The sequence below is a fragment of the Drosophila sulfurigaster genome, chromosome 2L, assembly GCF_023558435.1.
Source record: "Drosophila sulfurigaster albostrigata strain 15112-1811.04 chromosome 2L, ASM2355843v2, whole genome shotgun sequence".
In the NCBI taxonomy this organism is placed as follows: domain Eukaryota; kingdom Metazoa; phylum Arthropoda; class Insecta; order Diptera; family Drosophilidae; genus Drosophila; species Drosophila sulfurigaster.
Window position 1 is genome coordinate 15364687 of NC_084881.1, and position 26388 is coordinate 15391074.

At 46.7% G+C, this 26388-nt stretch overlaps 2 protein-coding genes across 2 annotated transcripts in view; one reads left to right on the plus strand and one right to left on the minus strand.

Annotated features, from left to right (window-relative positions):
• Positions 1-26166, minus strand: part of LOC133836339 (uncharacterized) — a 36251-nt gene extending 10085 nt beyond the window's left edge. Inside the window, 10 exon segments of the mRNA XM_062266778.1 lie at positions 8070-8564; positions 9487-10612; positions 11335-11541; positions 13105-13194; positions 13350-13641; positions 14597-14735; positions 14940-15027; positions 16625-16802; positions 16870-25310; positions 25811-26166. Of these exon segments, the coding sequence (XP_062122762.1) occupies positions 8070-8564; positions 9487-10612; positions 11335-11541; positions 13105-13194; positions 13350-13641; positions 14597-14735; positions 14940-15027; positions 16625-16802; positions 16870-25310; positions 25811-25854 (11100 nt within the window). The 5' untranslated portion in view covers positions 25855-26166.
• Positions 15108-16607, plus strand: LOC133836369 (uncharacterized). Its single transcript, XM_062266825.1, has 2 exons — positions 15108-15770; positions 15827-16607. Exons 1-2 carry the CDS (start codon positions 15185-15187, stop codon positions 16570-16572), a joined length of 1332 nt encoding a protein of 443 aa, XP_062122809.1. The 5' UTR covers positions 15108-15184; the 3' UTR covers positions 16573-16607.
• Positions 26167-26388: the final 222 nt, after the last annotated feature.

Below are 26388 nucleotides of genomic sequence, written 5' to 3' on the forward strand. Positions count from 1 at the left end.
ATGTGGAACGCAACGCAAATTCATTACGAATATGTGCACAATTTGTTTCGAGAGAGTGAAGAGAAGAGAAATTAAAAGCAACGGCCCCTTAATATCAACACCATGGACGGGATGCATAGCAGGGGTGGGTGCTGCTTTTAGTAGGGGGTTAGTTGGTGGTCTCAGACCGTCTGCCCGCCTTTCCTCCTGCTTTTCTGGCTCTGCCTGCCTGCCTTTTGAATTACAATTTTTGCGAAAAGTACAAAATGCGAATGGCGAACGCAAAGCAAAGGGGCAAAACTGAGAGACAATGGCGACGACGACTAAATACGAGCGAGAGCCTGAAAACTGTGAAACTGGAAATACAATAAAATCATAATAATAAAAGTAAAAAATCCATTTTACACCCCTAATAACGTGGCGAGACGAGCAGAAGAGTATCAAAGAGGGCAAATGCCAGGCCAGGCCACCGCGACAATGAGCGCAAGCCGAGGAGGCAATGGCAGCCCCAACCCCACCATTGGCAGTCCCAATGCCGGAGTCAAACAAATGAATCCTGCGAGACCAATTGCACGGTACAGAGCAAGAAGCTCTCTTCATACACACACTCAAAGCAAACACACATTTCGTGGGTGAGCTTTGACTTACCGCCCTTCTCCCCTTTGGTAGTTAGTTATGATAATAATAATAATAATGGTGGGTGGCTAGGCTACCAGTAGGCGACTCCTCAGACAGAGAGTTGCCAGGTGGTTGCAAAATCATACACATACTTGGCTGCTATTTTGTATATGATTCGGGTTGTGAATGTGAATGCAAATCAAAACAACAACAAAAATAACTGTCTCTATGATGACTATGCACATGCAAGTCAAGTCAAATGCTGCCTTTGGGGGCTGCTGTTGCTGCTCTCTGTTTGCAGTTGGCAGCACTGTCTCCGGCTTTGCCCTCAAGGATGCCAATTGGCGCAGGTTGGCAGCGCTGCTGCAGCTTGTGTACTCGTGTACTTCTTTCTAGTATGTGAGACTAACGGCTTTTGATATACAAATTTCAAACAAGCAAACGATATCCAAAAAAACCGAAGATGGAGAGGGGGTATAGCAGCAAACAAAAACAAACGACAAAGCGAGCAAGATAAAGAGCGAGCAACGAATGAACGACGAACGACCTCTTACACTTCCTCCTCTCTACCTCTCTATCCCCCCTCATTCGACATACTCCAACTACTATCTTTCTCTCTCGCGCACAAGACACGCGACGCCTTCGCCATTGGCAGGCAGGCAGCGCCCTCTTCGTGCATTTTGCACGATACAAACAACAACAACGATACAAGTGCGAGCGATTGATTATGATTATTAGTAAGTAGCAAAGCAGTCGCTGGCAGAGCGGCAACTGTCCAAAGAAATGGAATGGTATGGCATGGAAATGGGGTAGAAGACCAGGCGGAAAAACGAATTTAAATGAGCGCTCGCTCACTCACACAAACACATCGAACTGAGACAACTGGTTACCGTGTATATTTGTTTGTTTGTATGCATGTGTGAGTGCGTCGCTTTGCTGAGAGAGTCGCCGAGTAAAGTGAGTGAGTGAATAAGTTACACATGCTTCTTGCCGTGTAAGTGGCAACGTTCAGTACGTAGTACATGTGAAATCTATAGGCATAAATTTATTGTTTTGTATTTCGCTTTAACTGTGCAGCTCGACTGGTTGCCACTCTCTTGTTTTGCCCCCTTCCACCTCTCGCCATTATCTACCTCGTGTGGTTACTGCTTTGAAGTTGTGTGTGCAGAGATGTTACTTTTATTTCTACTTCTTGTGTTCTGTTTTGTGTTTCTTTTGCATTCACATTCGTTGATGTCTGTCGCATTCGCATTTGCCTTCATTTTAATTAAGATTTGCAAATTCTCGATACAATTTAAATTGTCATTGTCATTTCAGTTCAGTTGAGTTTAGTTTAGTTGATATTATCGGTATCGTCATCGTTGTAATTGTTGTTGCTATCGTTTTTACCTCCAAATAAATGCCATTGTTTAAAGTGGGTGCCACTGTTGCGGCGGCTGCTGCGGCAGCAGCGGCTGTTGATGATTTATTGAGATGCTCGCAGAATGCAGAGAAACTGCTAAAATCCATGGGTTTAATAACCTCCATTTTGTTGCTAGATCATAGGCACACACACAAACACTAAACAATCGAAACTAACATCGATTCAAAGATATGCAATTTACAATGCATATATTACATACACAAACACTTGGTAGATGATATCACAAATATATATTATTGAATTGGATTTCGATTGCCGCATTATTGATTTTAATTAAGCACTAATTATCATTCATTGCGACGACGACGGCGACACATTTTGCCATTTGCACGTTGCTTGTTGTTGTTGATGTTGTCGCGTTGTGTGTTTCGTCAACGACGTCTGCACTCGCCACACTCGCAACTCGCACTCGTCTCGTCTCGTCGTCTACTTTTGCCTCAGCAATTACATTTTTCCATTCGTTTGATTATTATTATTTCTTCCACACTCACACACACTAACAAACATACACTACATATGCAGAGGGTGATAGAGGGAGACGACATGCATAGAGAAGAGACGGGTCACGCCGATACCGATACCGATACCAATGCCGACGATGCCGATACGAAAACCCCGACGAAACGACAACGACGTCGACGTCAACGATGTTTGGATATGGATGCGTTTGCTGCTCAAGCACTTGGACTTTTTACAACTTTACACCGCGGCGCTCAAACAAATAATGAGCGAGCGCATTGCGGACTAAATACAAGAAACACTCCTCACACACACACACATACAGATAAACACTCATGCATGTATACAGTGAGAAACTCAGTCGAGACCACAACGGGGACGTATACGCGCGCACGGAAGCAGCGACGGCGGCAGCGGCAGAGCGGCACTAGCAGCTAAAATCGAATGCGAATCAGCCAGCAACAGCAACACAGCGACAGCGACGAACACACAGAACACGGGGGAGAGGTCGGTCGTCAGAAAAGCAACTACTATTGAGCGAGGGAGCAAAGCAGAGCCATAGCCATAGCCATAGCTAAAATATAGCTATAGCCATAGCTGTGGCTGTAGCCAGAGTCGAGTCAGAGCCAGAGCAGAGCAGAAAAACCAAACCAAACGAAACCAAACAATCGTGAGATTAAGCCAAACGCCGTTTTGGGTGAATGTGAATATGAATGAGATGGGCACACAGGCAAGTAAGCAAGCGAACAAGGCAGGCAGGCAGAAAGGCAGTCACAGCCTGTCCTCAGAGGTGAATGAGCGGCAAAGAAGGCATGGTAAGCCAAGCCAAGCAAAGCGTCACTTGCAGTGCCAAAGCAACCAAAACTGAGAGCGAGAGCGAGAAAGCAAATGAGAGCGCAATGGATGTGAGAGCGAAGCCAGCGAGAGCGAATGAGAGCACACATATTATATTGAGACTGAGTCTGAGTGTGTGTGTGTGTCTGTGTGCGAGGAGTGTTGTACTGTGCACTGGATGGACGAGTTGAAGAAGAAGAAGAATGAGAATGAGGCAGCGCACATTGTGTCAACTGTGTGTAATGTAAGCAAAAGGCAAAGGCAGGCATCAGGCTCTACACACACACATCCGCACACTGACACATAGATGTACGCATACTCGTTCGCATATATTCACTCGCACACGTGAGTGCGAGGGAGGCAGGGAAACGAAAGGGGGGATATACATGACATACACGGCAAAAAAGCCAAGCAATGAAACAAATGTACCACAAAAACTGTTGACGACAAGGCGGCATAAGCAGCAGCGACAGCGGCAACAGCAGCCGCAGCAGAGAAACGACTGCGACACATAGCGTAAAAGGGATAACATAAAATAATAGCCAGCCATGCGCTTAGAGGCTAGAGCCCTGAGAAATGGATTAAAATTCAGGTATAAAATGTGAACATACATACAAATACACATACACAGAGGATACTAGAGAGACGAAGAGAATTTGTCTTTTATGCGAAAGGACAATGGGGGCATTGTGTGAACAATGCAAAAAAGCTCAGCAGGGCACAAGTTCTTGACCATTATTATTAGAGCATACCAACTGATTGTTTAATTAATGCGACCTTTGACTACAACTATAATCTACATAAAGAACATGTGTGCATTTGTATGTTTGTATGTACATACGTAATGCGCAGATTGTTGGGCAAGTAAATGCGAAAGATAGAAAATGCAGTAAACTGCGATAAGCACGTAGCACCGTCGCTGTATAAAAACGAGATTATTAATCAATCTGTAAGATACAGATACAGATACATCTATACAACTCGCATCGAACGAACAATCCCACCACCAATACCAACACTATTAAACACAGCAGCAGCCTCTCAGCACAACAAAAGCAAGCTGCCAATAGACGGCGACAGCGACACATCTTCAGCAAATGCATATGACCAAACACACTCACACATGATCAGTTGGTGAGAGAGAGAGAGCTCAAGTAAATGCAACTGCACGTGAGAGGTTACGATTGCGCTAGTATGCGTAAATGTACCATACACATACATCCACATGCCGTGTACATGTGTGACGATTCTCCAATGTGTGTGCATGTATGCTCGTAAATTTGACTAAAGCGTAACGCAAAACTAAATCAAAAGGCAGGTAGACAACAAGACAAGAAAAAGCAGCGACTCATTTAAGACACGTAGCCCCCACTAATACATTCATACATTGTCTGTCTATATGTATGAATGCACTTCATATATATCGATGAAGTGACCATCGCACACTGGGCAGGTTTTGTAAATGATACGAATTGTTTATGGATGGATGACAGGTGTGAAACGAATGCGCCGACGCGGCGGCAGCTGCCACAAAATGCAACAGCTACAGCAACACGTGAGACTCCGCATCGCACGCGCACAGTGCTCACAACGAGTAAACGAAACGTTTTGCATAACACGTCGTACAAATGGTAATTGCACCACTGTGCAATGCAATACACGGGAACAACCGAATGCTAATAAAATAATAAATCGAATAGCGGTCAGCCAGCCAGCCATGTGAGCATCCAAGCAAATCGCCGAGACCCCAAAGATGGCGCAAAAAGAATGCCAAACTCACACACACAGACGTACACATAGAGAGCAACGACATACACACACACATATATGTGTATGTATGTATGGGTAAGCTAACTCTATGCCCGTCTGTGTTCTAAATTCACGTTGCAATAATGCAAAAAGGGAATAAAAAGCAAGTCACAAAGCTAAGCGCGAATGAGCCCTGCTGTGAGATACCCTCTTCATAATCATTCAAAATGGACAGACAGAATATTTATCGAATATCCTTTCGTGAACCTGTTTACTTACGAAAGATTTCTTTTTGGTTTATTGAAAATAGAATGCACCAGACACCTGTGTACTCATAAGGTACATTAGTATATTTAATGAATAGGCAGTACTAGAGTTCAAATTCCTTTCGAAATTAAAAAATGAACCTACAAATGTATAATCTAGAGTAATTAAGAATAAATGCATATAGTAACGAATAGTTTGCATCTTACTTATTATTAAGTGAAGATACCCCTCAACCTCATGCTTAGCGGGTATCAAAATTCTTGTAGGCTGCCGCAAGTAGAGAAAAGCGAACCGTAGAGCAAAAGCAAAAGGAGCAGGCAGCAACTACAACAAGAACAAGAACAACTATAACGATGAGCTCAAATGAGCACAATTAGGCTTTGGCTTTATTGACGTACCGCGGGCGAAAAAGAAACGACAGGAAAGGGAACGAAACGGAACAGGTCACCACAGCGGAGTCACATATAGATTCGACATCGCCATCGCCATCGCGTCTCGCTCAACGAGCTGAGCTTGCCCCGTGAGAGCCGAGGCAACAACAAAAGCAACGAGAAAGACACAGCGCATTGAGAGCGGCTGCTTGGCTTTTGGGTGGGCGCATAAAGCAAAAAAATTAAACATTGGATAAATCCAGCAAAATGTAAAATTACAAACTCACACACACACACTAGCATACAAAATACATAGATACACAACACTCATGGAAAACTAATACACACAACAGCATGGCGCACACACAAGTACAGCCAGCAATAATAATAATAACAACAACAACCACCCGTTACCGATACCCAATATGCCCAACAACAAGCACACAGCGTCGAGTCAGAGACCAACGCCAACGCCGCAGTCGCCACCGTCGCGGCAACAATCATCGTCACCAAAGAAGAACTTCGTCAATACAACAGCAACAGCAGCAGCAACGACAGCAACAACAACAACAACATGGCGCACATTTGCCATAATGCGGCTTTGGCTTTGCGTTTTGCCTGTGTGACTGTTTTGCTGCTCTTCTTGCTGCTGCGCTGCTGCTGCTGCTGTTTCGACGTCGACTGCGCTGCTCTTTGCTGGTTGTTGTTGCTGCTCTCGCTTGATTGATGGCGCTGGCGTTCGTTTTGCCTTTTGATAATGGCGTCGACATGGTCGCTGTTGATGCTGCTGCTGCTACAGTAAAATGCGCGTCAGGTTGTACAATTGACTTCCACATCTCGACAAGTCGGAATCTCATAATTTGACCCAAGAGCATAAAATGGCCAACATGGCGGTGGCTTCACTGTGTTTTTCGCCTTCTTCTCCTCCACCTCCTTCTTCTTTTTGTTTTCTGGGGATAGGTGGCAACACCAACAAACAACCTTTTTGGGGAGGCTGCTGCTGATGCTGCTGTTGTTGCTGAGTGTGCAAAGTGGTTTGACATTTTCTCGTTGGCTCGTTTTGGCTGCTCATTCGCGGCCAGAGCAGAGCATAGCAAGAGCATCTCGTGTGCACCACATTTTTGGGGCGAAGTCAGTTCGGCAAACACGACGAGTCAGCGGCAGCAGCAGCAACTCTATGTGTATTTCTTTTATTTTGCATAAATTAAGCATAAGTGTATTTGTATTTGTATTTTTGCCCCGTGTCGTTGTCGTTGTCGTCGCTCTCGCCTCGTTTTGTCGTTCGTCTCGTTTTGTCATCGTTGCTTTTGTCTGAACATTCGGAAGTACACACACACGCACACACACACATAGACAACGACATCCACCACCGCCATTGCCACCTCACACGGTGGGTGTAACTTATTATATTTATTTATCTTTTTCCTTTTTCATTTGCCAGATTCCCTCTTTTTAGCTTTTCACACACTCCACCACCAAGCGAAAGGAGTCGGGAGTCTATCGATACATATCGAAAATGGCCAAGTAGACAGTGTGTAAGGGAAAGAGACAACATCAGACAATGGGCAAATAAGCCAAAAGCATTATATCAAGATTAACTCGGTTTGCTTTGTCGAATTTGACTCAATTAGCACTTAAAATTTAAGGGTTGCATTGCCAGAACATTCGAAAACCGGTTCCGGATCTTTAGCCTTGACACCCTTACTGAATGATCAACCCACACCCCCTCATATGAAAAGCGTGACATAACGGATTCTAAAGTTATGGGAAATGAGGTAAGAAACGAAAGAGTTGGTCAAAGAAATTATTTCGAGATTTTTCGCAAACCAGCTGTAGATATTTGGTAAAAATAAAAATGTATGGAATCTATAAATATTAAATGTTATTGTAGAAAATGTTTCTCAATTGCCTATTATTTCGTATATAGTTGAAGATAAATAATAAATATTTGTATAAATGTAAATATTGAAATAAACATAATAAATATAGATTTCGATTGCAAATACTTAGAATCATGCAGGTTAGTATGCAATTTGTACACTTTATATAGGGGGTTAGTTCTCAACGCAACTTTTGTGTGGTAAGTGTTTGTGGTAAGTTATTGTCAATGTTTTGGGGGGAGTTTAAGTGGTTTGTTGGGTGGTCATGGTCTATTAACGATGCCACCGGCATCGACTCGAGGGTGTGTTAAGCTCTGCTTATTGTTTTTGCCGAATAGCTAGGTTATGTTTTATCGGGGGTTTGAGGGAGGGGTAGTTGGAGGAGGGTTATGTTTTTGGATAGTGTTTTGTAAAGTTTCGTTTTTAAATGCATATTATAGAGATAGAGTTTGTACTCATCAGATTGTTGTTGTTGGGCGATTCACGTACATTGTTCATGCTGACCAAATACATGGCCAGTTTGTTGATGTCCAAATTGGCCAATTGACTGACGTCGGTGGTGTTGAGGATGCTCAGCATCAGGCTAATATCAGCAGCCGTTGGCATTGCCGGCACTGTAGATCCACTGACAGTTCCCACCTGCTGTTGTTGTTGCTGTTGCTGCTGTTGTTGCTGCTGCTGCTGTTGATGCTGGCTCAATCCGTGTTGCATAGAGGATGCGGCACCCGTGGCCGCTGCGGCGGCGGCTGCCGAGGTGCTGGCACCTTGCGATTGCATCAGCGCCTGCAGGCTGCGATTGCTCGAGTCGAGTTGCTGCTGCAGTTGGCTAACTGATCCGCCGCTGCTGCCGCCTTGGGCCGAGACATTGCCGACGCCGACATTGCCAACATTGCCGCCAGCGCTCTGCATCTGCATTTGCATCGATTGCAGGGTCGGTGTGGTGGGCACCGACAGCGGCGGTGTCGATGAGACCAGCGCCTGTAGCTGTTGGGATTCAGAGAGAGTGGGAGGATTTTGGGTGTTTTTGTTTGTGGTAAGAACTCGGTTAGAACAGCACATTTAAACAGCATGACAGAATGAGTGGGTGAGAGTGTGAGAGAGAAATCGAGTGTGTGAGAGATATGGATAGATGGATATATAGACAGACAACTGCTTCGGCATTTGCTTGGGGGTATTTCCTGAGTCTTTCGCAGGTAGTTTTGTTAATCAGCTGTTGGTTTGTCCTTCGGTTTGTTCATTCGTTCGTTCGTTCTTGAAAGTCAATCGTCAGTTGTCCTCGGTCGCATTTCTACTTTTTTACTACATGTACAATCTAAGCCAAGTAGTTAACTACGGCCAACAGCTAAGCAACAAAACTACATACTCTACAAATTTTGAAAGGTTAAACACCTTATTCTTTTGGTGAATTTAGTTAGTGTTATGTTCAAAATACGAAACAATAAGGACAATCAAAAACAAAGTGTGGAACGACAAATTTGTTGCATCTTGCAAGAATGGTGGAAAACACATATGAAGGGATTATCGATCACGCGATCGATAACTAAAATAATTAAAGAAACTATCGATGTATATAGTTGCAAAACAGTCCTGGATAAATCTGCTATTGATTTACGATTTAATGTGAAACAATTTCCATCATTCTTGCTAGGATTTTGTGGTGTGCAAGGTATAATATACAAAATGAAACGATAACAGTTAAATTCCAGATTATATTTGAGGTCTCAGTGATCACACACACTGTTCTAATTAACCCAAAATCGGAACAACTTATCGAGAATCGGATGCTGATAAAATGATGTATGTATAATACAGATAAACTGTTGTGATCGGATGTTGTTGTGAATGGAATGGAATGGGATGGGATGGGAGATTGGTGCAGTTGAGTTGATGGCACTTTGACACTTACCTTGGCCTTTTGCTGTTGCTTGAGTTCCTCCTTCTTGTAGTTGCGCTGATAGGCGGTGATGACACGTCGCAGCCGTGTGTTGAGATCCTGCATGGATGGCCAGAGAGTGGCATCTTCGACGGCCACCAGAGTGGGTGGATAGCTGCCCGCAACGGACTCTTCCTCGTCCAAGCCTAAATTTGAGTTGGAGTTAGCATTTTCGGAGTTTTGACCCGTCGACGACTCCCCGCTCCCCGCAGGGGTCGTTGCAGTAGTCGTAGTTGTTGTTGTTGTGGTGGATGATGGATTGGTAATGGTGGTAATAATAGTAGTAGTAGTAGTGGTGGTGGTGGTGGTTGGTTTGATGTTTGTGGTGGTGGCGTTGTTAGTGCATGAGTCTGACCCGGTCTCGACCGGAGCAATGGCAGCGGCATCATCGGCATCGCCATCAGCTGGCGCAGCGGCCTTGGCCGTTTGGGCTTTGCTCTTAGCCTCATCCATTTCAATGTCCACCGCGCTTGTTGTGGTTGTGGTTGACGGCGACCCGGACGCGGACGCGACATTAGCTGCCGCAGACGCCTCAACACTTGCCGACGCATCAGCATCAGCGCCTCCGCCTGGCGTTGAGCTCGAGGAGTCGGCATCAACGACAGCTTCGGCCTTCGCATCGCTGGCGCCTTTGGTGGCATCTGCATCGGCATCGGGAGCAGCTAATGCCTCGTTGGCGGGCGGTTGTGCGTCGTCTTTCACTTTATCATTTTCATGATCCTTATTTTCATTTTCTTGATCAATTTTAGCATTATCTTTTTCTGGATTTTGTGCCGATTCGGTTAGCGCTTCGTTGCCAGCTGACGCTGCTTGGGCGTCCGCCTCGACGGCGCTGCCATTGCCCTCGCCCGTGACGGCTTCCTCGTTGGCTTTTTGATTTGGATTTTGATTTTGATTTGAATTTGAATTTTTGCCTTTGGCGGCGCCGCTGATTTCGCTCTTTTCGCTCTTACCCGACGAACTGGGACGCTCTGGATCTAGTGAGTCCTTGTTGTCGCCCGCAGTTAGCTTGGTGGAATCCGAGTCTTTTGTCGTGGTGGTGCCATCATCGTCCACCTCATCGCCGTCATCGTGCTTGGAATTTGCATCGTCCTCATTTCTGCAAGTCCAACAAGCAAAGAGAGAAAAAAAAAAACAGCATGTGTTAGTTCTTTTTCCTCGCTAAAATGCAACTTGACAATGACAACGGGGTCAAATGGGCTTCTCTCATCACATGCCGGAAACAACAACAGCAACAATGTTGTGTTTACACTGAGCGAAAAAAAAAAAAGAGATGTACACGTTCACACATATTTATGGGAGGCAACTAATGGATCCAAGCAAATGTAGGTTCAGTGTGACCGTGGTACAAATTTCGAATACTTTAAGTATTAATTTTTGTGTTATATTCGGATCGGACGACGGACTGTATAATTTTCCCTTCAGTAATGCATTTGCGTTAATTAAAATTCTGATCATCCTTAATCTTTTTTGAGTATACGGTCACACTGCACTTCTCTGGATGTGGTGTTAATAGTATAAAAGCTATATATATATGTAAAATGAATGCTCAAAATAAGAACATTCCCAATTCTTGGTGCTACCTTGGCCACTCCTAACCATTTGTGGACAGCGACTGGTCTCATTAAATACTTGACTATTTATTTATGTTATATATGGTTAGTACTTGTGGCTTATGTGGTATTACGAGATGGCAAATGGTTTAACCTAAACACTTGGGCTATAGCTAAAATGGATGAGGGACGGGGAGAGGAAATGTGGAATAATGTGGGCAGTTTTTTTTTTAAATTTTGTTCCATATGATGGGTGGGGCAAACTTACATCGGCAAATTCGTGACGGCCAAATCGTCACCGGCACCGGCGCCCACGTGAGTGACAAAGCACAGATTAGGATCGGCGCGCATTTGACGATACATTTCACAGCCATGCTTGTAGGTTCCAACCAATAGACTCTTATCACAACAAATGGGATTCCACCATGAGGATGGCACTTGATCGGGCGTTGGCGGCGGGCGAATGGGGAGCTCGCTACATGATATACACACATTGATATATATTTATTTAGAGAAAGAGAGAGATTATATGGATGAAAGAGAGGGAAGAAGATTGAGAATGAGTTTATTTTTTTTCGAATAAGAACACAAAATTATTTGCTGGTTTTGTTCTTTCAACAAATTCTATGCATTGTTTTTGTTTGAAATAAAAAAAAAATGTAAGAAATTAAAAGAAAGCATAAATGAAAATTTGTAAATAATAATAAACAAATCATAAAATTTGTAAAGTTTTTGTGTTGGTTTTGTTGTTAATTGCCAATTTGTGCTACAGTTTACAGATATTACACAAAACTACGAATGCAACTGAAAAATATTATGTTAAGAAAATATATATTTGGTTAAACTCGAAAATCGGAGATATCGAGAATTTGGAATTTGGAAAATTGTTTTTCTTCTGCTGGTTTTTGAAATTTGGTTTTTTTTTTCTTTTGTGTTGTGTTTATAATTTGGATCGATCGAAGATGAATGGAATGATTGATAATTGAGGGCATGATTATCAAATCAATATCCCTAGTCGCCTATTCGCTGCTGATGGGCGTTTGTTTTATGGTGGGCGTGGCGTGGCGGGGCGATCGTGCGTGCGTGCGAGCGAGCGAACGAAGTAGCGAGCGAGATGGGTGTGGATAGATATTACCTTTCCAGATTCAGTGCTAGTTGCTTTGATTTCATACTGCTGCAGTTGTTGTTGTTGTTGGTTGTTGTAGGTGGTTGTTGTTGTAGTAGTTATAGTTGTTGTTGTAGTTTCCAAAAAGGTTGTGAGTGAATGTGTTTGTACATATATTGGTATATATGTTCGCATATATAGTACATATACATATATATTCGTATTCAAATTAGCAATTAGAATATTCGTCAAAAATTATTAAACAAAACACAGCGAGAGAAAATTGATGAACATTGTGGTACTTGTACTTTGATAGAGGATTACGAAAATGCTTTGGGTAAATGTTAGTGTGAATCGTAAGTAGTTAAAAAGTTGCGGTTATTAAACAAACTTTTGTAGAGAGATAGAGTAATAGTCTATTCGTCTAAGCACACTGAGTGAGTAAAAAGTAAGGAGTTAGGAGCGAGAAAGATAGGCGCAAAGTTAGTAACGAGTAGCGAGTCAAACTCGCTAGCTCTCAAAGCGAAATTAACCACACAACAGATAAAACTGCAACTGATCAGGAAACGTCCATTATCATTTGCAAATCTATACATTGCGAGTTTAAATATTTTTTTTGTTTAATGAAGAATTATTAATTAGCAAGAGATACAAACAAATTGGCATTTTTGTTTTAGTAGTAGGTACAATTAATTAACGACTATAAAACATGGCAAACCAAATAAGAGCAATAAATAAAAATTGATAATAAAAAAAATAAATAAATATATATAATGAATAATGATAATAAATAAGAAATGCATCTGAAAGCGCTCGCTGAATAAATAGCGAGAGCAACAACAAACAATCAGTCAATCAATCAACGACAACAATCATAATCATAATGATGACGTGACGATGATGATGTATGAGATATGGACATTAAACGCCTACCTGATGGGCGTATTATCCTTGATCTGCTGCACAAACTCGCCAATGACCTCGTGCTGTATATAGTAGAGCATCCGAACACGCAGCAGAACCCTGTGAAATCGCAATAAAAATAAAAATATAAATTAAAGAAAAAAAATGGGATGAGAAGAGGGGAAAGGAGTCGAAGAATGTGATGTTAGCAATGGTCAGCCTGACTTAAATGCAACGAATGTTAGTTTAAACAAATTCGATTCCACACGACTCACTTATTCGCGTGTCTGCCCAAATGCTTTTTGTAGGCGCCCTCCAGATACGCATCCGCATCGTACTTCTCCTTCTTGCTCCAATGATTCGGATCGTGGATGCTTAGCGGTGCCGTCACAACGGCAGCGGCCACAGCACTAGCGCTAATGCCGCCCTCCTTGCCATCGCCAGGACCCTCGAGAGCGCTGGACTTGTGAGCCGGAGTTGTGTTGCCACTGTTGCTGCCCGAGGCGGTGCCAGGAGCTGGCGTTGAGCTGCCAGTCATCTCCTTGTTGGACTTGCCACCATTGCGTCCTGTAAATGTGTTACAAGCCAGGAAAAACAAATTTAACTACAATTCTATTACAACCCAGCAGTGAGCTGTGCCAAACGAAGTTGGACGAGCTTAGCTGCCAGGAATGATTAGGGAGCATGATAATGAGCTGAGTTAGGGTTATGAGTTAACTAATCAGTGTTCTAATTATATACAGATTATAGATGTTCAAATTATTATTATATGATATACGAGTTGGATTATTCAACGAAGTAAAAATAGACTTGCAATGATATATTCTTAATGCAACAATTTAATTGTTTCACATATTTTCTTTTTTGCAAGCCCACATTTGTTTAGTAATGAAAAATATATTGGATTAAATGATAATTTGCTGATTAGATTATGATACATGTTGGTTAATATATGTACATGGGTATGATATATAAATATATATATTTAATGATTATATAAATTATAAAAGGTTATAGTAAAAGGCATACAATTGCATGGCAACAAAACATACACACACTTTTCTTCATTATTTACCAATTTTGTTTCCGTCTGGCGTACGTCAGTCAAGTTAAAACAAGTCAAGTCTCTTCGAGTCAGTCAGTAATTGGTAGTAAAATTCTATTTACGAGTAGTTACACTTTTGGCATTTGAGCAGACTGATAATTGGCCATTGAGAAACCCATAACAAACGAATATATTACATTAAATAGCTGCCAGAGTGAGAATTGTCTACTCTCAACGAGTAGAATGACACATATATTATGGATATAAATAATTTATATCTTTAGAAGATAGATTTTAGATAGGTAGTCCAACCCCCGACAGAGTATGTTCTAGTAAGTTCTTTGTACAATATGAAATAGTAATTTCTAGTTCAAGGCAGCTCGTTTTGTATTTGGTTTTCTTGTAAATAACTCTCTACGTCCGTGCAGCAGTTTGAGTGCGTGAATGTATCTTTTACCATACCTTTGGCATTCCTACCTCGCGGCACCAAATTGTGTAGGCCACTATGATCCCTGCTGATCTTCTGCACCTCGCCATCCTCTGTGGGCGTAATCAAATCCCAAATGAACGTCTTGATCTTCTCGTCACCCTTGTACACTTGCAGGCAGTACAGCAGCTGTAAGAAAACATTATTCGTTAATTTTCGAACACTTTTAAGCATCAAGTATTTAGATTTGTCTTAGTTTGGAACTCAGCAAGTTGAGAAGTTGTGTTTTTACTCAGCGAAAACCTAAAGTTTTCTCAATATTAGCATGATAGTCATCATAGTAGCGTATAAAACTAATATATATGTTTGTATATCTTGGATTCCTTCACTCACAATGATGCGTGCGCAGTCCTCGACGTCAATGTCACGCCAGCCGCGCTTGAATTGTCCCATCTCCAGCAATTCTGACCAGCGTCCCCAACTGCAATTGATATGAGTGAATAAAAATTAAATTAGCTTAGTTGGCTTTCAATTATAATTCATGATAAGTTAATAAACAATTACAAAATAATATATTTCTAATACACTTTTTTCCGTATTTTAACTTAAAGCAACGGATACATAATTACAGCCCAAAAATGCGTAGCGCATCGGAAGCAGCTTTCTCTACACGTTCCGACATCAAGTCAACCACAAATACGCAACTCAATGTGAATACCAAGAGATCAGTGCATACGATAAATGAAGATCAATATCCAGAATTAGATATAATGAGCATTGCCTACAAGTTTTACTTGGATGAATTTGCCCACCTCCCGGATGACGAACGTCGCAGTCGTTTGCACAGTTTGGATGCCCTTGAAATGTTGCAGACCATTGAGATGGTGCAAAAGGAGTTGGCCATTTATAAGCTTGAGAATCATATAATGGTTGATTTTCTAGAGAAGAATGACCCCAAATTGTTGGTGGGATTGCGTCATCGTCGTACCTCTATCCTAAAGAAGCTGCACAGTAAAAGCAAGATCCCTCAGGATAATCTACAACATTCGAGCCGTCATTCTAGCTCTAAGCGTTCCATTTCCATGTCCATACACATGGCTAGCAGCACCGTGGGTGAACGACGCAAGCCCATGGAGTACAAGCTCAACTACAAGGCCAAGGCCGAGCTGGCCGAGAAGGCAACCTCCGAGGTGGAGAAGCGAGTCACGGATATTGAAAGGAACGGTAAGCGCAGATGGTCAGATTAATCGTACAAACTTAAAGATCTCCGTTGCTTTCAGCTTCCGTGGAGGTAAAACAGTTGCGTGCTAAGATCGAGGAATTGCGATATCGCAGTGAGGAAACGATTGAGACCGAAAAGAACTTCATGCTGCACTTTCTGCGAGACGAAAACGACAAAGCGTTTCTCGAGAGCGCCACCGAGCGACAAATAGAGCGCAAACTGCGCAAGTTTACAGCCAATTGGTTCAAAAACGCTCGAGCTTTGCTTGGCACAATGCGACTGACGATTGTTTCGCTGCAGGAGACGTGTCAGCAGCATCGTGCGGATCTGATCACCAAGGCGGATCTTAGTGGTATTTTGACAGCCGTCGACTTTGAGAAATTAATCATCAAGCGCAACGAACTGATCAACGAACTCGAGGAGAAGAACACGCATATGGCGGGGTTGAAAGGCATCACTGGCAAAACATCGTTGGCAATGACCGAGGAGAAGCAGGCCATGATGAATCTGGAGACGGAAATGCGCAATGTTCTCAATCGTACAGAAGAGATTACACGCACGATCTCCAAGCTTGAGAAAGAGGTTGCCATTGTGCAGACCAACAATGACAAGGACAACGTTATTTTGTCCGAGCTGCGTGGCCAGTTGGACGAGTTTGAGGCACCGAGCGTCACCGAGTATATTGAGAAAAAGGAAGAGGCTTTGTATCTTGAGAAAGAGGAAAAGATGTTGCAGCGCAAGATCTACATCCTCAATATGAAGCTCAATAATGTGATGCGCCGATGCCGATATCGCGATGAATAATCAGTTTTAAATTAAAATTTGAATTGCAGTTTCAAGTTGCAAGCAAACTTACCCGTAAGAGAGTAGACCTTTCTCCACCTTGAAGCACTCGGATTTGGCCCAGTTGCCGTATTGAATCTCCTCCAGACCCAAAGCAGCCAAAGCGTCGCGCTCCCGTGGTATATACTCTTCGTGTCCCTTCTTCTCTTGGTTGCGATTGCGCTTCTCCTTGCGCCGACGCGATCGTAGACCTAAAGCAAAATTCAATAATTAGTATTAATAATTCTGCATAGAGCTTACAATTCTTACAGAGCCTACCTATACCGCCTTCCTCGTCACTGTTTTCATTCGAGGAATCCTCTGAGTTTATCTCCATCACATCCTCGTGACCGTAGCGCTTAATCTGAGTGCGTCGTCGTGGTTCGGAGAGCACCAAATCTTCGGTCTCATCGCGTTCACATGCATCGGGATCAATGTCGACACGCTTAGCCCATTTGGTCCAGAAATCGGGATCATCGATGGTGATGTCGGATCGATTGCCAGAGGCGGCAAACGAGGCTTTCGAGAAAGTGGAACCCTTCTCCGACTCCATGGTAATAACCTGGGTGCGACGCTTCAAAATCGAATCAATATCTTCCTCGCAGAACTTATCGCCTGCATTGTCATCGTCCATGACTGCGCCATATGCGCCCTTTTTGAGCAAATCTTCGATTTCCTTCTTGGATAACTGCTTGTTGTTGCCATCCTTGGAGCCCTGCGTGTTCATTGACTGCAACACAGCTTTGTCCAGACCCAGTTTCATCGATGCCTTGTCAAACATTTCGCGTTCGTAGGTGTTGCGGCACAATAGACGATAGATCTTGACCATCTTACGTTGGCCAATACGATGGCAACGCGCCTGCGCCTGCAGATCGTTCTGTGGATTCCAATCGGAATCATAGATAATGACCGTATCGGCAGCAGTTAAATTAATGCCCAATCCTCCAGCCTTTGTGCAGAGTAGAAACACAAAACGATCAGAGCCGGGCTTGGAGTATCGATCGATGGCCTCCTGTCGCAGATTACCACGAATGCGCCCATCGATGCGCTCAAACGGATACTTGCGATACACAAGATAATCCTCAAGAATGTCTAAGCAGCGCACCATCTGACTGAAGATAAGCACACGATGTCCGTTTGCCTTCAGCTTGGGCAGCAGTTTGTCAATCAAGACCATTTTACCGGCGGACAAAATCAAATTCTTGTAATAGGATTCGGGATCCTCGCCATGCTGTGCCTTAAAGTCGTATTGAATTTGTTCCTCGGCTCCATTGAGGAGGTACGGATGAATGCAGCACTTCCGCAACTCCATCATGGTGTTCATCAAGTTGGGAATATTCGCCGATGTTGTTCCCTTCTTGAGGAAACTGAAATTCTGTTCCAGAATGCCGCGATAGTATTTCTTTTGAATGTTTGTCAGCTCCACTTCAATAATAGTTTCCTCTTTGGGTGCGAGGGACTTCTCCACATCGTCCTTGAGACGACGCAACATCATGGGCTTGAGCAGCACTTGCAGCTTATTGACTTCCTCCTCGGTGCGCAGACTACCAAATTCAGACATGAACTCCTCCTGAGAAGAGAACTGACTGGGCTCCAAGAAATTTAGCAGTGAGAAAAGTTCACTAATGTTGTTCTGCAGCGGTGTACCCGAGAGTAGCACGCGATGCTCAAGATTCAGTTGACGAAGACCCTCGAGCAGTTTGCAGTTGCGATTCTTGAGGCGATGCGCCTCATCAATTACGCAGAGTCGCCAGTTGAAGGTACGCAGATCCATGTAATCGGTGACAATCATCTCGAATGTGGTGATAAGCACATTGAACTTGATGGGCTCCTTGAGCACCTTGCCACTATCTGTTTTGTAGTAGAATTCATAGTCTTGTATCATCTGTTTGCTAGTCACGGAACCGTGATAGACAACCACATTCATGTCAGTCCAGCCCTCGAACTCACGCTGCCAATTGGGTATGGTGGAGAGTGGGGCAATGACCAGGAAGGGACCTCGAATGCCATATTCGTACACCGAGTGCACAAACGTTAAACTCTGTATGGTCTTGCCCAGACCCATTTCATCGGCCAAGATGCAATTATGTGAATTGTACCAGGAGAACTTCAACCAATTGAGACCCTCCAACTGATATGGGCGCAAACTGTTGCCGCTCTTGTAAATGGGCGTCTTCTCCAGTTTCTTCCACTGCTCCGGGTGTGGACGCTTGCGGCTCTTCCACTCGCAACGCAGCGGTATTTTGTTGAAGAGCAAATACTGCTCGATCTTGTCGTTATCGACATCTTCCTCCAGCTCCCAGGTGCAGTCCTCGTAAGGCAAGGACTTCCACTTGACCAAATAGTGCTTAGTGGTCTCACCGCTGTTCTCATCTGTATGCACGGACATGTCCAGCACACGGTCGACCTCCACAAAGTCGGGGTTGAACGGTTCCTCCTCGATGTTCTCGAAGATGTTCATCTGCTGTGCCTGCTTCTGCTGGAAGCGTCGAATTTTGGCAGCCACACGACGATCGCCCTTAAGCAGCTCCTCCTCAGTGCGCCACTCGCAATGCAGATAGCTGAAGTTGCGATATTTGACAAAGTACTCCTCCACATCGATAAACACCGGCTCCGGTTTATCTCCCTTAGGCTCGTCGGACTCAGTCTTGTCTTTGTCCTTATCATCTCCTTCGGTGGCGGTTTCCTCTGTGGCGGGTTTCTCTGTCTCGCCATCTTTTTCTGCCTTTGTTTCGTCTGTGGCCTCCGCATCTGAGGCCTCTTTAGGCTTCTCTTCTTTAGTTGCCTCATCTTCGCCCTCCTTGACTTCGGCATCTACTTCCATTTTCTCAGCAGCTGCTTCTTCGGGCTGTTCTTCTTTCTCGATCTCTTTTTCTTTCTCAGTATCTTTTTCCTCTTTAGTGTCATCTTCGGTCTTTGGCTCAGCTGGGGTTTCTTCCTCATCAGTCTTGGCCTCCTTTTGTTCCTCCTCAGTTTCCGACTTCTCTACCTTGTCGGTCTCAGTTTCTTCTGGTTTCTCCGCCTTCTCCGCCTTCTCGACGACAGGTTCGTCTACATCCATTTTGGTTTCGTCTTCCTTTTCTGAGGCTTCTGGAGCTTTATCGGACTCCTCCGGCTTAGTCTCCTCAAGTTTTTCTTCTACTTCCATTTTGTCTTCGGTTTCAGATCTCTTCTCTTCAGTTTTGACCTCAGATGTAGTCTCCTTGGCCTCATCTGATTTGATAACATCCTCTCCATCAGATTTTTCCTTCTCTTCAGTTTTCTCCGCAGCATCCTTTTCGGACTTTTCTGCTTCTGCCTCAGGCTCTTCACCTTCAGCCTTAGGTTCAGGTGTCTTTGCTTTTGGCTGTTCTGGTATTAACTCGCGTTTGCCCATGCGCAGAGCGAGTACGAATTGCACAACCATGCTGTCTTCGTCGCCAGTGTTGATGTAAACATAGTTGGGCTTCGAGGACATTGCAGCTGCTGCGGCTGCCTCGTTTGCGGCGCTTTGACGTTCAGCCTTCTCCGCAGCTGCTGTGCTAGAGCTGGCTTCAGTCTGACTGTTGTTATCTTCGTTGGCCAGCGAGGGTTTCTCTTCACCAGCCGAGCTGCCAGCCTCGCCCTCTGCGCCAGATTGTGGCTCGGCCTTCTCCACATCACTGCCGGCATTCGAGTTGGCGGCATTCGCAGATGATGAGGACTTCTTTTCCTTCTTCACGGGTGAGGCGACCAGCAGCGAGTTCTCATCGTCAGAGAAGCGCAGCATCACATCATCGATGTACTTCTTGCGTTGCGTATTCCGAGAGGAACGTCGCTTATTCGAGTCAAGTTCAGAGTCGGGTGGGGGTGATGGCGGTGGCGTACGATCCATGGTATCGTCCTCGCCATCTGACTCGGGAACAATACGTCCGCGATTGCGTCGTTTCTTCAACGCCTTGGCGCTGAGCGATCCCCGATTGCGACGTGCACTACCGCCCTCCTCAGAGGTGGCATTGCGACGACTGCGTGCCGTCGAACGCTTGCGATCCCGACGACTGGGTGTGCTTGCCGCATCGCCAGCAGAGTCGGGCACCGAGTCCACGGTCTCATCGCCGGCCTCGGCATCCTTGTCATCCTCGTTGGCGCCCCGGGGTATCTTCGAGACGGGTATATCATCATAGTCAGGGGATTCACCATCGACACCGGCGCCAGCACCACCGCTGGTCTCGGCTTCGCCGTCGCCACCACTGCCCGATTTGGGCAGCAACGGTTTGTTGTCCTCCTGTTCGCTGCCCTCGCCGGTTTGCTCCGACGCCTCATCGCCAAACTGCTTGCGTCGTTTGCTTGTACTGGGACGCTTACGAGCTGCTGGCGACTCGGTTGAATTGGGATCGTTGGGATCACGTGGCTTCTTCACCTTGGGCGTGCGATCTCTAGGTGGCTTGTTGGGATCCTTCGGAGTGCGTGGCTTGCGCGGCTTCTTCTTCTTGCCGCTGCCATCGGTGGAGGTGTCCAGCTCATTGGCTGAGTGCACATCCTGCGACAAATCACCCATGCCCTCGCTGTACTCCAGCAGACCCACCACGCTCGTATCTCCCGCACCTTGAGTCACACAATCCTCGGACACTGGCAACTGAGTGGTGGGTATGCCACTGCTGCTGCTGCTGGCGCTTGCGGCCGCCACAACAACATTGCCACTGATGTCCATCAGCTCCTGTTGTTGCTGCTGCTGTTGCGACTTGTCGCCCTTCTTAGCACGTGGCTTGCGCGGTTTGTTGGCGCCCTTGCCCCGACCACGTCCCGTTGTGCTGGAGACTTGCGGGCTCTCGACCATCTGGTTGTGCATCGCACTGTTGCCATACATTGGCGGCATGTTCTGGTAGAGCAAACACTGCGGTCCGCCGGCACACTGTTCTGCCAGCTCGTGCTGCTGCAGCAGATTGAGTCGCTCCTGCAGTCGCATTAGTTTCTCCTGATGCTGATGCTCATGACCGGGCGGCATGCAGTACAATTCCTGTATTTGTTGTTGCAGCGCTGCAATCTCCTGTTGATGCAGCATCGGATACGGAGGATACATGCCACCAGCTGCTCCCGGATAGGGTGGCATCATTGATGGTGGCATATGCGAGGCTGGTCCTTGAGGTCCTGCGGCGCCTCCCGCTTGCTGGGCATCATAGCCGGCCATGGGATGAGGCGGCATCGCTTGCATGCCCATGCCAACTGGCGTCTGTTGACCTAACTGCGTTGGCTGCGTCAGTGATGGATCCATTTGCTGCGATTGCGACTGTGTTTGCTGCTGCTGTGCTGCCTTCTCGTCGACGCACATGTCATCGACGGACTTGTTCTCTTCGCCAGCGACGGCGGAAAGTTCACTCAGCGTTTGCTGCGTCTGCTCCAAGAGTTCCTCTGTGTTCAACTGCTGTTGTTGCTGCTGCTGCTGCTGCTTGTGACTGGAATCGTTGTCTTCATGCACTGGCGGCAACGTTGATTCGTTCAGTGTTTCCGTCTGCGTCTTGGACACGCTGCTGTTCTCATCCTGCGCCAGCTGCGCACACAGCTCGCCAGCGTTTGGTGCCTCCGGCTCGCAGACACTCTTCTCAAACTCCGCATTCGAGGATTGCGAATTGCTGTCGAGCAAAGCAGCTGCTGCTGAGGCGGCATTAGAGGCAGCCTGCACAGCCGCTGCACTCGTCGAGCTCATCGAGTTGTTGTCAAAGAGTCCCACATCGACGCCACTTACATGATGTGTGGTGTGTGCGGACTCTGAATTGCTGTTGAGCATGCTGCTGGCCACCGCATCCATGCCAGAGAGCAACGGTTGTTGATTATTGCTGTTGATGCTGCTCTGTGAGTTGCTGTCGTGCACTGAGGTGGGCTGATTGTTGACGATGCTGTTAGTGCTGCTGTTGCTGCTACTGTTGTTGCTGTCGTTGGCAGCCACCGCGAGTGTGGATGAATCATTCGAGTTGGCCGTCTCGTTGAGTATACTGCTCAGATGATGCGACGATGTTGACGGCGTTGGCGTCGCTGGTTGTTGCAATTGTGGTTGCTGCTGCTGCTGCTGCACAGATGCTTGTTGCTGCTGCTGTTGTTGCTGTTGCACGCTTGCCTGCTGTTGCTGCTGCTGTAACTGTTGTTGCTGTTGCATTTGCTGCGGTATTGGGGAACTCACATGCGCTGGTGACATGATTTGCTGAGTTGCAGCTGGTTGCTGTTGTTGTTGTGTGTCACCGAGTATATTGGCAAATGCATCGAATTGCTGATGTTGTTGTTGTTGCTGCTGCTGCTGTTGTTGGTTGTTTGACTGCGCATAGCTTGGCAACTGTTGTTGCTGCTGTTGATGTTGCTGCTGCTGCTGCAACGGCGATTGCTGTTGATGTATGGGCGACTGATGTTGCTGCAGTTGCTGATGCGTCGGCTGTTGCTGCTGCTGTGATACTGCAACCGCTGTGTTGGTCTCCATTGAGGGTTGCTGCTGGTGATGCGCTGCACTTAGATGATGCATGCTTGGCAGACTCTGTTGATGCAACGGTGACGATGACATTTGCGCAGACATCTGCGCTTGCTGCTGACTGTTGCCTCCAACAATATCGTTGATGGAATGCTGCAGTTGCTCATTCAATTGCTGCTGCTGCTGCTGTGATTGCAACTGCTGCTGCTGCACGGGCACAGCAACTGGTGTCGGCGGCTGCTGTTGCACTGGCTGCTGCACTGTGGCTGCTGCTTGCGCCTGTTGCTGCTGTTGTTGTTGCTGCTGGGGCGGCACTGCAACTGGCACTGGCACCGGCACTGGCACCTGTTGTTGTCCCATGCTCTGGCCGTACATGCTCAGTTGATGCTGTTGGTGTTGCTGTGCTGCTGCTGCAGCTGCCGCGGCCGCTGCTGCCGCCTGTTGCTGTTGTTGTAGCAGCGCATTCGCTTGCGCTTGCTGCTGTTGTTGCTGCGCTTGCTGTTGCTGCTGCTGTTGTTGCTGCTGCTGCTGCTGTTGTTGTTGTTGCTGCTGTTGCTGTTGTGGTGGTGGCTGCTGTGGCGCCTGCTGCTGCTGCATGGCTGCCATGTGCGGCGCTCCCCACTGCTGATGATGCTGGGGCGAGGGTGAGGCGGGCATGCGCGGTCCCATCACAGCGGCGCTGCGATACGACGAAGGATAATCCATGGGCGGCAGTCCGTGTGCTTGCGACGGCATAACCATTTGTTCGAGTGCTTGCAGCGTATTCACGACAGGCGGCACTCCAACGCCAACTCCAACGCCAGGGGCCACGCTCACTGGCACCTTGGCGCCCGACGTTGCACTCGTGGGTGGAGGGCGTGGCGAGGGCAGACCCACCATGCCCTGTATGCTGTGCTGGCTGGGTGAGTTCACCTGCTGCTGCTGCTGTTGCACCTGTTGCTGCTGCGCTTGTTGCGCCGTTTGCGGCGGCTTCGCTGGCGAGACACCGACCGGCCGTGGCGACATCTGTGGATGCGGCGACATGGTCGGCGGACGTGGCGACATCTGCGGGGAGAGCTGTGGGAATGGTGCACGATACTGTGGTGAGGAGTTGAGCTGTGCCGCCGCCTGATGCTTGCTGCTGGACATGTAGGGCGGTGCACTCTGCTGTTGCTGCTGCTGCGCCTGCTGCTGTTGCGCTTGCTGTTGTTGCTGCACTTGCTGCTGCTGTTGTTGCACTTGCTGCTGTGCCTGTTGCTGATGGTGGCTGCCATAGCTGGGCGGCATGCCCATGTGCGGCGGCGGCAATCCTGCGCCTGGCAACTGCTGCTGCTGCATCAGGCTAACATGATTGGGCTGCTGCTGTTGTTGTTGTTGTTGCTGCTGTTGCTGCTGCTGGGCTTGCTGCTGGGCCTGCTGCTGCGACTGCAACTGCTGCTGCTGCTGTTGGGCTGAGGCAATGTGTGCGCTGGGATGTGCACCCACCAACTGCGCAGCCTGCTGCTGCTGCGCGGTCAGATGATGCGACGGTGGCGCCGCACCGGGCACCACATGCTGCCCATAGGCGCTCGCCTGATCCAGCGCCGCATGGCCCACGCCGTAGCCCACATGCTGCGGTGCCCCGCGACCCGGCTGATGTTGCATCGGACTGCCGTAGGGACTGTGCGCATACGCTTGCGGTGCTGCCGGCTGGCCAGCTTGCGCCGGCGCTCCCGGATACAGCGGATGCTGTCCGGGCGCCTGGGGATAGTGCTGCGGCAGACGAGCCTGCTGCTGGCTCTGCTGCTGCTGCTGTTGTTGTTGTTGCTGCTGTTGCTGCGGCGTGGGTGGCTGTTGTTGCTGTTGCTGCTGCTGGGGCGCCAGGCTGCCATAGCCACTGGCACCCAGGCCACCCATCATGCTCTGTTGTGCGCCGTAGGGCGCCAATTTCTGTTGCTCCTGCTGTCCATAGGCGGGCATATGCTGGCGATAGGCACTGGCGTTGCTCTGACGCTGCTGCTGCGTCGGTGGCGCCGCCTGTGGATGTCCATAGGCGCCTAACCCAGCGCCCGGGTAGGCTGCCGCCTGGCCGGGCACAGACACGGAGGGTGCCGCACCCCATCCACTTAGATCACCCATGCCGACACCCATGGCGGCATGCTGATCCGTGGCGCCCAAACCGTAGAGGTTCTCCGCCGTTGGCTGGTACGATGGATATTGTGGCTGTTGCTGTAGCGGATGCGGCGCTCGATGACGCGGCGGATAGCCGCCGGGTGGGCCCATGGCCCGAGGATTTGCCGCCGCGGCGGCTGCTGCTGCGGCGGCCGCATCATAACGGTAATAGGGATCTCTGTAAGGACAATCAAGAAAGAATGTGTTCAGTATTTTAAATAAATGATTGCAACTATAAATTATATATAGGAATAATAATCAGTTGCCACGTACGGGGGGTTCTTTTTTAACTAGACCTGGAAATCAATAAGTTTAGTATTTATATTTTGCATGCTCCTGTTAAACTATTCCATTATATATATTGAAATTGAAATCTTAAACCGGAACCTTAATAAGCCGAAACATACAAATTTTTCTTATCAAACTCAGCTAATTCTGGAAAATATTAAAAACGTTTTTAAGATAAAGAAACGAATATTTCGCTTAAGAAATCCCTTAGTGTATTAAATGGGAAACATCCACATAAAGCGCTACAGTAATAACCTTCTGCCAACAAAGTTGATTTTTCGTGTAATAATTTTATTGGATTTTCCCCGACAAGAGTCAAGTCGAATGCAAAGGCAGAAAGAATAACCATGTAACGAGCAGCAAGTCGAAGAGGTATAATATTAAACTCACCCTTGATGATTTCCGTGAAACATATTTTGTGCATTTCCATCCATCAGATTTTTGAAACGCAGCGCACACAGAAATGTCCGTTCCGCGTCGATGGACGCGACGCTGCGTTTTAGGTTAGCTCGTCGATTGGCTTAATTTTGATGCTGCTCTCTGCGCGTGGCCGTTGTCAAAATTGCTGTTGTTGTTCTTGTTTGTGTTGTTGCCACAACGCCTGATGCTGCTGCTGCTGCTTCTGTTGCACTGTGCGCGCCTCAGCAAAAAGGTGTTGCACAGGGGGATGAGAGACGTTGTCGACGACTGACGACTGCTGTAGTCGACTGGTTGGGATTCGTCGTTTATGGTCTCAGTCTTCGATTCGCAGCAGCTTGTGTTCTGCCGCAACGTTGACTCATTTAACCACGGCGCAGTGCTGGAAGGATGCGCGCACTGTCCGCGAATCCCTCAAAAATAACTCTGTCAAATTCGATGAACGCGGCTCTTTGCGTTTTGGTCAATTTGCAATTGTTGTTGGATGTTGTATAGTATCTTATGTATTTGTTTTCTGTTGATTTTGATTGGTGATTTTGTTTTTGTTTGTT